The 14917-nt window shown below is 39.1% G+C and overlaps 1 protein-coding gene across 1 annotated transcript in view; it reads left to right on the top strand.

Annotated features, from left to right (window-relative positions):
- LOC110156398 (laminin, alpha 2) overlaps positions 1-14917 on the top strand; it is a 332216-nt gene that overhangs the window by 289863 nt on the left and 27436 nt on the right. Inside the window, 5 exon segments of the mRNA XM_055149659.1 lie at positions 1345-1500; positions 2640-2693; positions 7683-7834; positions 8256-8432; positions 13457-13601. Of these exon segments, the coding sequence (XP_055005634.1) occupies positions 1345-1500; positions 2640-2693; positions 7683-7834; positions 8256-8432; positions 13457-13601 (684 nt within the window).

Genomic DNA, 14917 nt, shown 5'->3' with positions numbered 1-14917 from the left:
ACAGAAAGGCAAAGACAAGGTATAAAAATAAGTTTAAATTTAATAAAGTGAAAAAGTAATAATAATTTAACATAGGCTCAGATTAGGTAAGTCGTTAACAAAAAGCCGGGCCAGACTGGGGTAACTTAAATCAAACTGAGTAGAACAAAACTAACCCAACCAGACAAAGAACAGATGTGTTTAAATACAGTGTTCATTTTATTTTTAGGTGAGAGATGTAAATGAAAGGCTGAACTTATTTTTCAAACTGATTTCTGACTGAACTGTGCGTATATCATGTTGGAGATGGTTCATGTTTTCAGAGATCACACGTGTGCAGGTTTAGTCATTTCACTCACTTTATTTATGTTGGTAACTTTATTTATTTTGGCTACTGTTGTGATGAAAAGACTGAAAAGGATACTGGGTTTACATGCACCATGACGACACCGGGATACTCAAAAAACCCGCTCATACCCGGGACACTGATAAGCTCGTTCAGTGAGTGGTACAGTGATCTCCAAGGAGGTGCTAGAGGTGAAACGTGGGACCGTGAGGCCACAACTCCAGTGTTTGCGCCTCGTCTCCTTACGCTACGCACAGCGAACCTACATTCAGTTTGTCAATTAAAAATGAACATGATCGACAAAATTGTTAACGATCGATTGACAGTTACAGGACTGAACCGGGACTGAACCAGGAGTGTCGAGACAGGCCCGGAGGTGTGACCGCGTAGACTGTAGGGTGATCAGAACTGAGATCGACACCAGACCAGACCAGGACTGAGACTGGGACCAGACCGGGACTGAGACCAGGACTGAGACTGGGGCCAGACCAGAACTAAGACTGCGGACTGAGACCGGGACTGAGGACCAGACTGAGGGACTGAGACCAGGGACTGAGACCGGGACTGAGACTGACCAGGACTGAAACCAGGGACCAGGACTGAGACTGAACCAGGGACTGAAACAAGGACTCTGAAACTGAGGACTGAACTGAACTGAGGACTGAACCAGAACTGAACCAGGCAAGCGACAACAGCTTTATGTTGACAATATGAAATGATTATACTTTTACTTTTACTAATACCTTTTCAAATTTCTAGGTCTATCTTTTGAAAATACCCGTTTATTTGTTTATTTGATTTTGACAAATGACACAAACATGACACAACATGAATGTAAACACACCGGATTGTAGCCTAAGGTTGTTTATCTTATATTATCTGATGCTTTATTCTTCTTCGAATTAAAAAATCAGATGTTAGGTCCTGACATTTACTCTTACTATTCTTTTTTTTTACATAGACTGAATGTTTACATCTAATCATAACTTTATAATTCATTTGTGTTTGTGCTGCTGTAGAACCTGTACACAGTGAGCTTCTCAAAGGCCGGCTACATGGAGCTGAAGGGGCTGTCCCTGGCCGTCGCCACAGAGATCAGCCTGTCCTTCAGCACCCTGAACGACACTGGTACCGTGCTGATGGCGGTGGGAGGGTCCGCCCCTGTCGCTCAGCAGGTCAGTGGACATTACAGCCCGTGTGAGCAGCTGTGTCCTCAGCTCAGCGTCACTGTAAACACAAGTGCCAAGGAGGGAAGGGGTTTTGGGGCGTTGTTTCCGGTTTAATCAGTCGCAGTGAGTAGAAGAAACGCATAAATGGCATAAATATCCACCAAGTCATTGCTGCTAGTTTACTTATCTGCCTTAACTCTTTCCCCCTTGGACGCCGACTAGGAACAACCCATACATGTATTACTAGGGCTAAACATAGAGCATAATTGCATAAAAGAAAACAGACTTCCATGAGTGATTATAAATGATTTTCACACTCATGAACTTTATAGAAACACAGACATATTTGGTATTTCTAGAAACCTTAGACTCTGAATTATTCATTTACGGATGTTTAAATGTGATTCAACTCATTTACAGGATCATAAAAGCTCACTGAAAATGAGAGTTTACCCGGTCAGGTGCAAAATCTGAAAGAAAAAACTACATTCAGCTTCTCATCTTAAAAAAAAAAGACTGAAATATTTCAAAGGATTAGCCTGAGCAACATCCACATTTCGGGGCAATTTTGGTTCATAATCGAGTATAAAGTCCTGGATAGTTTGTTCGCAGGACTTTATGCAGGCATTCTCACCTTCGTAAGTTTCACTCTCTGAAATCAACATCACTTTGAAATTTAGAAAAGTTACTTTCTCTAAAGTTATCCATAAAATACACCCACTCCTCATTATTTCTAAAACTGTGCGCCGCAGTCTTTCCATTACTCGTGTTTCATGTTGTCTTTTTTCTGGAAGCTGCAATCGTCATTACTTTGATTAACTTCAGAAAAAATCTGCGAAATGCATCCTTGAATCCTATTGGTCAGTCTAGTATGGGTTGTAGTGTCGTCTTCATGGGGGAAAGAGTTAAGGACACATAATATGCAAAATGATTTGAGCTTTTAACCAATTTTCCTTCATCAAAAACATTCTCGGATGCTCATCTGGACATTTCTTCTTGATCTTACTCCTATTTTTTCTATTTTTATTTTCAATTTTGCTATATCAAAGCAAAAACTAGAGATGACGGACTATCCTCATTGTCAAAGTCTTGTTAATATTTGTATTAAACAGTTTTTTTCATACATTTTAATGCTTTCTTTTCAGGCCCGTAACTTAAACTACTACAACAACAAGAGGAAGAGGCGTCAGTCGGGCGAGGTAAGCGTCCTCTCTTTTGTATAAGTGCATATTAATGAGATTAGCATTTGTTGGCTTCAGAGCTAACAGGATTGTCTGATTTCCAAAACGCACACAACTTTGGAAACATGTGGACGTAATGTCAGCCAGCCTGTGTCCAGCGGAGGGAGGGTTCTTTAGCTTTTAGCTGACCGGGCAGCTAAGGCTTCTGTTTAAGTGAATGAAGTGGATCTGAGTGCATATTAATGAGATTTGGCCAGCTGAGCTAATCAAGTTAAAACATTGTACACTAATGGACCATCAGTTTTATACAAATAGTCCTCTTTTTTTTGGCTGCTGTTTGATTTTTATAATTTGTCATTATTTTTATTTAACATATAGTGACATCCAAAAATAAAGTGCCTTTGATAAAAGTTGTAGTAGTGGTTAAAAATGGCCACATGTCATTTTATACTAGTCTCCTAGACTTTTTTTTTTTTTTTTAATCTTGAGTAATCTTGAGTTGAGTGGGTGGAGATAGGGAGTAGGTGAAAACAAACACAGGACAAGCCAATCCATAAATCAATTAAAATAACTCAAGTTTATGCAGAGGAAACTTCTTTATCATATTTTACATAATTTCTCCCTCTTAACATGAGCTTTGCGGGAATCACCTTCCTTATTGAAAAAATAATAATTCTACTAGGGAGGTACTACCATAGAAAGAATGGCAATAACGTCTTTCCCCTTGATAAAATTCACCAAACATTCTCTTTGTTCTGGCTTTAAGTCCTCGATCTCGGGAATTGTTGCCAACACAGAATGTATGGCTCTTTGCTGATTGGCTGGTGCCTGAACTCGCACTTCTGGGGTTCTTGCAAACCGTCTAGTGTATTCTGAATCCTGACCTAGTCGCTGGAGAGAAATTAAATTGAGCAGAGGCACTAGGTGGTGCCAGCCTGGCTACTGTATTACACTGTTTTCTGATCTATAATAGTTTCCTCAACAAAAACCTTACGTTGTGATTTGTTTCATTCACACAAGTTTAACACACAAACCTTGGTGATGTCACATGGTAACACAGGAATTGCTCCACTGTGTTTATAAACTCCATACACCTTCACTAGAATCATGTGGAAAATTTCACCCAGTCTCTACTGAACAAAAGGTAAAAGGAAGATGTTAACTTAAAAACTACCACTTCATGGCATCAGAGGTTGGAATAGAGCATTTTGTAACAGCCTTCTAACATGAGTTAAAGCTCAAAAGTGTCAATCTTGCATAATATATAGTGATGTAACAATATCCAAATCTCTTGGTACAATATTATCATGGTATACAGTACAATACTGTAATACAGAGGGAACTAGAGAGAACATGATACTTCCATTTCAGTGCAGACTACACGACTAAATAGCTGCATTTTTAAATCTTAATTATTTCTATTCTAACCGTAATGAGTCACACTAAGTTGTTGCCAAAACATTTAAAAAGGAATAAGTAGCATTTCTACAACTCTTATAACAATATTCATATATAAATATACCATACCATAAAATCTAAGCTATATTTGGTACTTGAGTTTAAAAGACTTGAAATGACTTGAAGCTCAAAGCAGGAGACTTGGATTTGACTTGGACTTATGGGCTAGTGACTTGAAACTTGACTTGGACTTGCCTGTCTTGGACTCGGAATTGAGGTCAAAGACTTGAGACTTACTTGAGTCTTGCAAAACAACGACTTGGTCCCACCTCTGGTTATTATTATTGGAGCACATTATAAGATAAGAGTACTAATTCATTCTTACTGTTATTCATGTTCCTTCTACCACATCACCATAACTAGAACTCGCATGTGTAACCCTTTATCTCTGCTTGCATCTCAGTCTCCCACCGTCATTACTATGCATGTCCTCCACTGTGAAACTTGCTTACCCCGTCTCCAGTCTATGCACCGCACGGGGGACAGGGGTTAGCCATAGCTTATCCATCATCGCCGCTCGTTGGATGCATAAATCTATTTTTACTAACTACGCTGGCAGGCAGAGCAATATGTGTGTGTGTATATGTGTGTGTGTTTGTGTGTGTATGTATGTATGCGAGTGTGTCTATGCCGCCAAAAGGTTAAGAGAGGTTAAAAACACCATCAACTCAACTTGGCCCTGACTAATGGATGTTAGAAAGGGGACAAAGGGGAAAGAGAGGGAGGCAGAGGGGATAGGAGACGAGAGAAGGGAGGGATGTTTAGAGGAGAGAGGAGAATAGAGAAAGAGGAGAGAATGAGGGAGGATGTAAGGACATTTAAGAAAGGTTAGGAAAAGTTTGGAATGACTCAGTGTTTTGAGTAAGTAACGGACTGATTCAAATCTGACGACGTAAAGGATAACCTCACGCATTTTATTCAGGAAAATGGCCATGTTGTAACAATAACCGAAATATCGTGATATCGTATCGTCAAATGTCTCACAATAGTATCGTATTATAAGTTCCTTTGCTTAAATGCATTGTTTTAAAGTAGGAACAGCTTTAAAACTTTGGAAACTACATACCCCAATGATTCATTTCAGTGCAGACAACATAAAGAAATATGTTTTTTACTTGAATTCTTGGGATTATGATGGAAATAATTCACACCAAAATCTTGTCAAGGTATTTTAAAAGCAAAAAAGCTCCCTACAATTATATCAGCCTCTCCAAAATATCTCAATAAATATCATACCGTGAGATGCATATCGTGATAATATCGTAACGAGAGAGTTGGATATTGTTACATCCCTATTGCTAACTAGTCTTTTGGATGGGGGGCAGAATTTTGTCAACAGACTAAACTATTTCAACTATTCAAACATAAAAGTCCAATAGACTCATTTTACCTGAAAGTTATGAATGTAACTATGGTTCTATGAGTCCCAAAGACAGGCATGAAGGATTATACGCACCTTTTTTCACTGGCTTTTATCAAGCGACATGTACATTTCTTGTTTGTGGAGTATCTTATTGTTTTTTGTGTTTTTAGTAGTTATATTGTTATTGTTATATTGTTATAGTTATATTGCGTTTATATTGTGTATTGTCTTGTACTGCGATTGTCCTTGTCTATCCTGTGTTTGTCTACAACACTTTGGCCAGCTGTAAAGTTTTTTAAGTGCTTTATAAATAAAGTTGGTATGGTATTATTCTGACAAAATGTTGTAGTTGCAGTAGTGATTGTTGATACTACTAAACCCTATTGTTTCTATTGCTGTGGTTGTAGTATTATTAAAATGCAGGGTAGTGTTGGTATTATAAACATGTAAGCTATAGACGGATTATTTGTTTATCAGCACAGCGGATGCGAGCGCAGCAGAGTGTAGAGACAGCCGCTGTTTGTGCGGTTAACATGAAGTTGCAACACTAGCTCGCAATGTTGTCAGCACTAAAACAGTTTATCGCCGTGTGATAAAATAAGTTATGATGCTAAATGAACATTAGTGAGGGGGATATGACTTAATGACCCGTATGTGTTAAATGCAGGTGAGTGCGTAAATGACGAGAAGAAATGTCTCAAACTTCAGTAGAGGGACATCCACTCATACCTGATCGATAGAACTAGCCCCGCCCCCGAGAGAGCCTCAAATCTGCTGAAATCCTACAAGACACTGACATGATACCAGACAGGACAGTGACTTTCTGCAGGAGACACATGCAGTAGAATGCAAAGTCACATAGTCTCATAATCCCTCTATAGGTTGTAGTAGTAATAAATGTCGTAAATCTGTGTTCATATTCTGAGCATAACAATGCATAGGAAAAGTGTTATTTTACCTGCAGACAAACAGCAGGGGCAGTGGTGCTGTGGATGTAGTACACGATGCACTAGTAGCAGTAGCATCAGTGATACTGTAGTAGTAGCTGTGATAGTTACCCAGTTGAAAACCCACTTGCACTATACCTGACCCTAGCAGCTGCATGATTGTGTATGCATTGGTCTCCACAGTGTCTGCTTGCTCCTGCCTGTGTGTTTCCTCTTCTTGTATAAATTGACTGAACATGTGAGTTCATTTGTGATAAAGTGCCTTTGTCTCTCTGCGTGACACGCCGCTGTCTCCGCGTGCTCACGTGTGTGCGTCTTTATGGGTTTGTGGGAGCGAGGCGCGCGCCCAGCCTCATGTTGTAGCTACATCTCACTTCAATTTGTCCCCACCTCAAATTGAAATTCCATTTTCAGGTGGTAAATTGTCTCCCACTTCGCCCTCTGGCACACACTGAATTAAAATTCAAATTAGCCTGACCCTGCTCGGCTGCTCTCACCACCTCTGTCTGTCTGCACACCTCTGCCTCTCTGTGCTCTGCTGCTCTCACATGGGCTTTTCCTAGTCCTCTGACAGACCAACGATTTTACCCTTTTGTCCATCTATGCTATCGACAAGTAGTCAAAATCTTTACTATTTCCCAAGACTTAATCCAAACCGCTCTAGTTATATAGCACCTTTTGTAAACTGAACATGTCCAAAGGGCTGCGCAAAACATCATTAAAAACCCAAAACAATTTTTCTCGTGCTCATGAAAGAAATAATCAAAATAAAACCAGGAAAACCAAGAGAATACCTTAAAGCTACCATCTTTAATTAAACTAGCCAACCCAGTCCTGTTGCTTTCTCACATAACACCACGAAATCACTGCAATCTGATAGTTTACCAGCTTTGGTCTAACAGAAGAAGACTAGAGAGCACAGGTGAGTCTGAACCAAAGCCAGGTGAGGGGAGATTTCATATCTGATATTGAAAAATTAAAAAACTTACAGAGGGTAGCTTTAAAACAACAAGTAAGTAGCTAAAAAACAATAAATAACAGTAAAAATGTGAAGAAAAAAAGCTATTAAATGAATAAATAAAATTATAAGAAGGCACAGGGGACCACACAACTCACACAGCGCTAGAATCCAATAAATAACAATGGGTCTTAAGAGGAGACTTGAACACTCCTCCAGCACAACACATTTGCCTACATTTGTGAGCGCTGTGAGTAAGTTGGCCTGTGTTTGTGCTGCAGCCGTACCTGTCGGTGATGCTGAACCAGGGCGCTCTGGAGGTGCTGCTCTTCACTGGGACTCACACCCCACGCAGGGTCATCAGGCGCCCAGAGCAGGGCATCCTCCACGACGGGCGGGAGCACTCACTGCGCATCGAGAGGCTGGCCGGCAGGTGAGTCACACTTAAGTAGGATCGTGGTGGTAAAACATGGACTTCTGATGGTCAAATGAAGCAACTGAAGCTCATAACACAGAGGAAAAAAGTAACTGTTGTATTTGGAAGACAAAGTACAATGCCTTTTAAAATAACTGTTTGACTCTTTAACATTTTTCATTGTTGAAAATCTTTCCTTTTTGCATAATTATTCCTGTCAATACCTACGCTGAACAATAAAAAGGTACTCAGATCAGATCGCATCAGAACTGTTTACATGACATTTCAATAATCCAGAAATTAGATTGGATTTTTGGTGTGCATAGTCCGTGTTCACAAATTACAGTTGTGGGAAACTGCTTCACATTCATGTATATTTTGTGATTTTATTTTTTTTACCACTTTCTTTTTTATGTTAAACTTGTGATTGTTCTGTCAGAGCCTTTGCAGTGCAGGTGGATGAGGAGCCAAAGAAGGAGGTGGGTCTTCCTCACGACCAGCCCATGGTGTTCCAGAGGGTTTTCCTGGGAGGTTTCCCAGCAGAAGTGGCGCAGACCTCCAGCCAAGTCAATGTGCCTTTCAAGGGCTGTATCTGGAACCTCATGATCAACACTGTGTAAGTTACACATAGTTTAAACATGTAATCACATTAGTATAGATATGTTGTATTTTGTTAACGCAAATAATCTGTAATAGTTTATACTCTTCAACAGGGGTCACCAGACTTTTTTTTCTCTGGGGGCCACATTATGGCTCCTGACTGTGATGGGGGCCGGGGTCGGGTCGGCCGTATAACAGAATTCCCCCGACCCTGATGATGCAGATTATATTCTTTGAAAACCACCGCACTTTCTTTACATATCAGACGAACTGCATGGTCCTTACACTGAACAAAAAAATAATTGGTTGTCCACTATTCTTTGAAAACTCAGCACTGTCTGTCAGCTTTTTGTACTTTAACACAAACCATTTTACTGTCCTAGACTTCACTACAGAACTCTGCACGTGCGCCGAGTGTCACTGTCTGGTCTCGTACTTGTCAGGTGACGAAAATTCGGCGGCAAGTGTAAATACATCATATAATTATTTAAACATAAATATAAATACTTCATATGAATGATTTTTAATTGAAAAAACAACAAAATCAATGTGGCATGCCTTGAGCCTTTTTTCTATTGATGCATGATGCAGAAGTTGATGTAGCGACGTTATTTTCTGGAAGAAAGAGAAAGACTCAAGAACAGGGGCGGAGAGCCACAAATATTAACGGACTATACAATATATACGCTGCGATCACTGAGCCAATCGCCAGGACTAGACCAGGTACAAGACCAGGATTAAACCAGGACTAAAGCAGGACTAAAGCAGGACTAAAGCAGGACTAAAGCTAAAGCAGTCATTAGCCCGGTATAAATATATACACGCCGCAGTCACCAAGCCGATTGCCAGGACTGGACTAGGACTAGATCAGGACTGATCCAAGACGCGTGCTTGGGGCATCTGAACTGCAGTAGAAAGGTGTCCACATAGAGGCTTCTAGGGTGTTTTTTGACACTGCCGTCTGAACACACCATAACCCTCTACCTGAAAAGGCACATAATGCATCTTTAACAGACCCAACTAAAGAAACATTAGGGGATATCAAACGCCTTTTTCACAAGGACTAAAGACAGAAATACATGTGGCATTTTTGTTTCATATTAGTGTAGTGTTATTATCAACAAGTAATCACAGCAGTTGGCATCTAGTAGGTATTTCGAATTTAATATGTATTTTTATAAGAACAAATTTGTAATATTTATTCATGCTTTATATTTTAATCTTTATGGCTCATAAACTCTAGATATATGTGTTTCATGTCTTATATTCAAATGCCACCGAGCAACAGTGACATGAGTAAGTAAGAACTTCCAGTGCCAAAATCATTAGTCGCATTTTTACATTTACTATTTGAACCACGTCCAGACAGCGCTAAGATTTCCATTGTGCCGCGACCCGGGCTGCTCCTGCCTCTACCCATGCAAATGAAATCTGATTTTTCTATTAAAACGCTGTCAGGCCCTGCGCTATAATCAGATCAAATCAAGAAGGACTCTGGAATAAGTGAGACTGGCCATTTGAGCGAGAGGGAGGAGGAGGAGGAGGAGGGAGAGAGAGGTGATGGATTCAGAGTGTGGGGGGCCCTTGACATCTTCAGATAAATCAGACCTAAAAGCACCAGAGTCAGCAGCAGGATTCTATGTGTTTAGCCCGAGTTAAAGCACTGACGCAGGCACAACTGACCAGCTAACTCCTCCTCCTCTGAGCGCTCCGACAGTCACAGAGGTGGAGCTTCTTATTTCAGTCTGAAGGCAAAGAGAAGTTACCATGAAAACTTTAGTTACAAAAAGCAAAGCAGTTTTGTAAAGAGTACTATTCTTAAGACTTGTACTTTAATTACAAAAAAGTTAGTTACAGAAAGCAAAGCAGTTTTGTAAAGTGTATTTCTTGAGTAAACAACAAAATATTGACTGATTTTGTGATTGGCTGATGCTGCTACTACTCCGACTACTACTAATTCCAATACCACTACCATTAGTACTATCCCTACTACCATTTCTACTCCTATTATTACTACCTCTCACTTATACCAGTACTACTACCACTCCTACTCTGACCATCACTACTATTAGTACAACTACCAGTATTAATACCACTGCAACTACCACTGCTTACTACTAGAACCAGAGGTGGGACCAAGTTGTTGTTTTGCAAGTCTCAAGTAAGTCTCAAGTCTTTGACCTCAAGTATGAGTCAAGTCCCAAGTCAAAAATAGGCAAGTGCAAATCAAGTCTCAAGTCACTGGCCCATAAGTCCCAAGTCAAGTCCAAGTCGTCTGCCTTGAGCTTCAAATCAGTTCAAGTCTTTAAGCCAAAGTACCAAATATAGCTTAGATTTTTGCAATTTATATGAATTTTAACCAAATTGTACTTAAAAAGGCATACAATATTTATATAAGAGTTGCAGAAATGCATTTTTGACTTGTCTTGACAAGATCTTAGTGTGAATCATTATGGTCAGAATAGAAAGAATTAAGATTTAAAATGCACTTATTTTGTCATGTAGTCTGCACTGAAATGGAATTATCGTGTACTATGTAGTTCCCACATTTACTTTGTTGTATTGTATATTACTGTAGTACATTTGAGGAATCTACATTACGGTATTTTACTTACATCCAAAGTAACAAAGAAGTGGGAATATCAACTGCAAAGAGAAAAGTATTTTCTAAAAACATATTTTGGGAGAAGTCTTCTCAAGTCACAGAGTTCAAGTCCAAGTCGAGTCCCATGTCTTAGTCCATTTTGTCTCAAATCCTAAAAATAGTGATCAAGTCTGACTCGAGTCCAAGTCATGACTTGCAAGTCCCCAGTTCTGACTACTACCACCACCACTGCTATTAACTCCCACTACTTTTACTACTACCACTACAACCACAAATATTATGACATTCTTCTACTTCATTTTCTACTACCACTAGCCTACTGCATCTACTTTTGTATTATTAGTACTCTTACTACCTATACTACAACTCCTTCCAGTACTCTTACAGTTACTACAGTATTCCAACTTTTTTCTAGTTGTCCTTCAGTAAAATTACTACTTGTGATACCAGCTCTATTACTACTTCTACTACAACCACTTACCCTACTACTACTATGCTCTTGACTTCAATATGTGGCACTCTTAAGTCAATAAAACCACATTTGTGTCTTCTTAAGTCGACCTCTACTGTAAAAGCACACAGTTACCATCTTGCCGTCTTCCCGTTTTGCCATCGTGCTTAATTGCCTCCTCTACTTCAAATGTAGTTAGCTGTTCAGTCGGAGGTCACGATGTTATGATTATGATAAAGGCTTGGTCTCATTTTGCGTCTACAGCAGTAATCAAGCTGTCCTCCGTCATAAACCTTCTCATAACTCAAATCAGACTTCTCGCTCTCCTCTCAGACTCTACTTTTTACCTGGTTTCACCCCAGTGCTTCGCTACTGATCCTTGTATAATTGTCTCTGTGGCTTAGCTCAATATGATGAATGTATTGTGATGTATGGTATTTGTTAATTACTTTTGAAAATAACTATAAAAATGTCTTAGAATTGGGACGTGCCAGATATCAGTAATAAATTAAATCATAGTTTTAAAGTTATAGTAAGTACAGGGTTCCCACGGTCATGGAAATCCTGGAATTTTGTAATTTCAATGAAAGTTTTGGAAAAGTCATGGGATTTTAGAGTCTCTTTCACGCAACTAGAGCGTTCTGTTAACTTATCATTAGACTATTATGATTATTTTTGAACGTCGGCGCCTTTTGTTTAAAAGAGACGACAATAAATGCACTGACAGTATTTTGAATGTTAAAAAACTATAATGCCAAACCATAAGGTGAGTGGAAATGATTAACATTTCATATTTAGCCCTAAAAGACTGATCATTTCTACACATATAGGTGCCGTAAAGTCATGGAAAATTCACTTTAGGTCATGAAAAATCCATTGAAAAGTTCTGAAATTTTGAAAAAGAGTGGGAACCCTGTAAGTAGCTTAAGTAGCAGTAATTTTAAGTGCCATTGTGGTCTGGTTCCTATATCTTAAAGTAGCACTGGACAATAAAATGATAAAAATCGAAATGTGTTCTGATCCTTCTCTTGATCTGCTATTTCGGTGATATTGTTGTGTTGTGATTCAGTGCTTCTCTGTTTAAACACACAGACATTTTTCCCCTTCCACAGTATTGAAAATCAAATATACTAATCGATACTAAAACTAGTATTTAAACTACAGTCTCTTGAGCAAGTATCAGTACTAAATAAGTCTGATTCACAGGACAGAAATGAATCTTTTCTGAATCGCTTTAGAATGACCTTGAGCTGTATCAGAACAAGTATAAATGCACGTAGACTCGTATACGCCCATGGACCACTGAGGGATTACACAGATATAAAACCACATGAAAATATAAAAGAAAGTACCATTATTTAATATTGAAAATCATATTCTATTGTATAACTAAAGAGTGCTTTTTTATTATGATTGTGGTGTCGTCGTGTATTGGTCTATTCCTTAGTATCGAAATCAAGTTTGAAATGTCTATTTTTTGTAGCTCTGTGTGAGTGACAGGTAGATTTAATCAATAATAATAATTTCTTTTGCCATGTCAACCAAATTCATGCCTTTCCGTTTGGTCTATCTCACTTTGTTATTAAATAGAGTTCAGATTCATAAAAATCCTTACTAATTACACAATTAAATAAGCTGAATACTCCCTCTGGGCTCTCTACCTAATAGTTTTCCATATATTTAAGCAAAATATATTCTGCTACCGTACAGATACTTTATATTGAAGCAGCTGTTGAGGTCAAATTATTATGTCCACTGTGTGCTGTCTGCATCTAATTATAATGTATTTTATTGTTTATTAATCAAGTGGGTGTTAGAATGCTTGTTGTTGTTAGTTTTACCTTTGTAACAAACTGTGCACTGGTCTTTGAGAGTTGTAAAAAGTGCCTATAAAAACATTGTGGTGAGTAATTAGGATGCTCAGATTGCATAAGGTAACAGGGGAATAACCGCAAACTCTTAACCACTGCTGTGTCTCTTGCAGCCTGTCGGACTTCTCTCAGCCCGTGTCCTTTGTGAACGCTGACATCGGCAGGTGCCCCAGCCTGGCTCCTGCCCCTCCCCCTCCTCCTCTCCTGCCTGAGCCCACTGCCACCGCTGCCCCTGCCACCACAGCCCCAGGCCCCGCGGTGAGTCTCCCATACACTCAGACACAAACATACATACACATACTGCTGTACAGCCCTGTGGTCATCTGTGCCATGTCGACTTTGTCATAAATCAAACATAGGGTGACCAGAATTTCAAAATAAAAAACTGGGGCGTTCCTGTTTTTTTTTTTTTTTTGGTGGTGTGAAACAAGTGCGTAGTTAAGGAAAATTGTTTTGCATTTTACCTAAACAGATGACAATGTATGCTTCACTTTACTGTTTGCAGAGATGAAATTTGTCAAAAATAGGGACACCTGGGACATTTCTTGTATACTGGGACAAATTAATCAATCTTTTGAATAAATCTGCTGGGACAGGGGACACAGGGCTCAAAACTGGGACTGTCCCGGGTAAATAGGGATGTCTGGTCACCTTAATCAAAGAGTTGAGTCTCTTTTATAGAAATGGGGGATGTTGATTATTATAAGTTTGTCTATAGATAAGGGCAAGTGTGGGTACTGGATGGAACCTGAAGATCTACACCATTAAATCTGCACACTAATGTTTATAATAGCAAAGTATTTTTATTATGTTTTCTTGATCTCTTCACATTTCACGGCACATTGATTGTTTGGATTGTTCGCTTCACAGCAAGAAGGTTCCGTGTTTGACTCCTGAGCCTAGTGACAGCGCTTTTCCACCGTCAAGGCACTCAAAGCGTTTTACAACAGGGAACCACTCACCCATTCACACGCACACTTATAAACCAGTGTATGTAGACACTAGGGGCACCAGCAACCTGTGGGTCACTGGATCTGAATGCTCAACCAATGATGTTTTATGTCAAGAGCGGGATTCAAACTGCCAGCTGCAATGTTTTTTTTTTTCATCAACCTAAAACATGCACAAAAGGTAAAATCTTCAAGCTCATTTCAGTAGAATTGCTTTTTTTATGAAGGCTACATAAAGACTGATAAAGTAAGATGTACAAGTTTTAAAACTGATCAAATAAGCCTACTAAAACTGAAATAAGTAGGCCTACATAGTAAATGGTAGGGATGTAACAATACCCGAAATATCATGATATCGTATCGTAAAAGGTCTCTCAATAATATTGTGCTCTGTCACAATTTATCTAGTCACAAGTTAATTTGTTTAAAGCCATTGTTTTATAGTAGTAACAGCTAAGAAACATAGGAAACTCCATATACCATGATTCATTTCAGTGCAGACAACATGAAGAAATACTGTATTTTCTGGGCTATTAGGCACGCTCTGGATTATAAGACACACTGTCATTAAATGGTTTATTTTCGAACTATTTCACAAATAAACCGCAATGGACTTTAAACGAA

Source organism: Boleophthalmus pectinirostris, unplaced genomic scaffold (assembly GCF_026225935.1).
Source record: "Boleophthalmus pectinirostris isolate CB_2022bp ecotype Guang Dong unplaced genomic scaffold, ASM2622593v1 HiC_scaffold_13, whole genome shotgun sequence".
NCBI classification, from domain to species: domain Eukaryota; kingdom Metazoa; phylum Chordata; class Actinopteri; order Gobiiformes; family Gobiidae; genus Boleophthalmus; species Boleophthalmus pectinirostris.
This window is presented reverse-complemented; position numbering and strand designations above follow the sequence as displayed.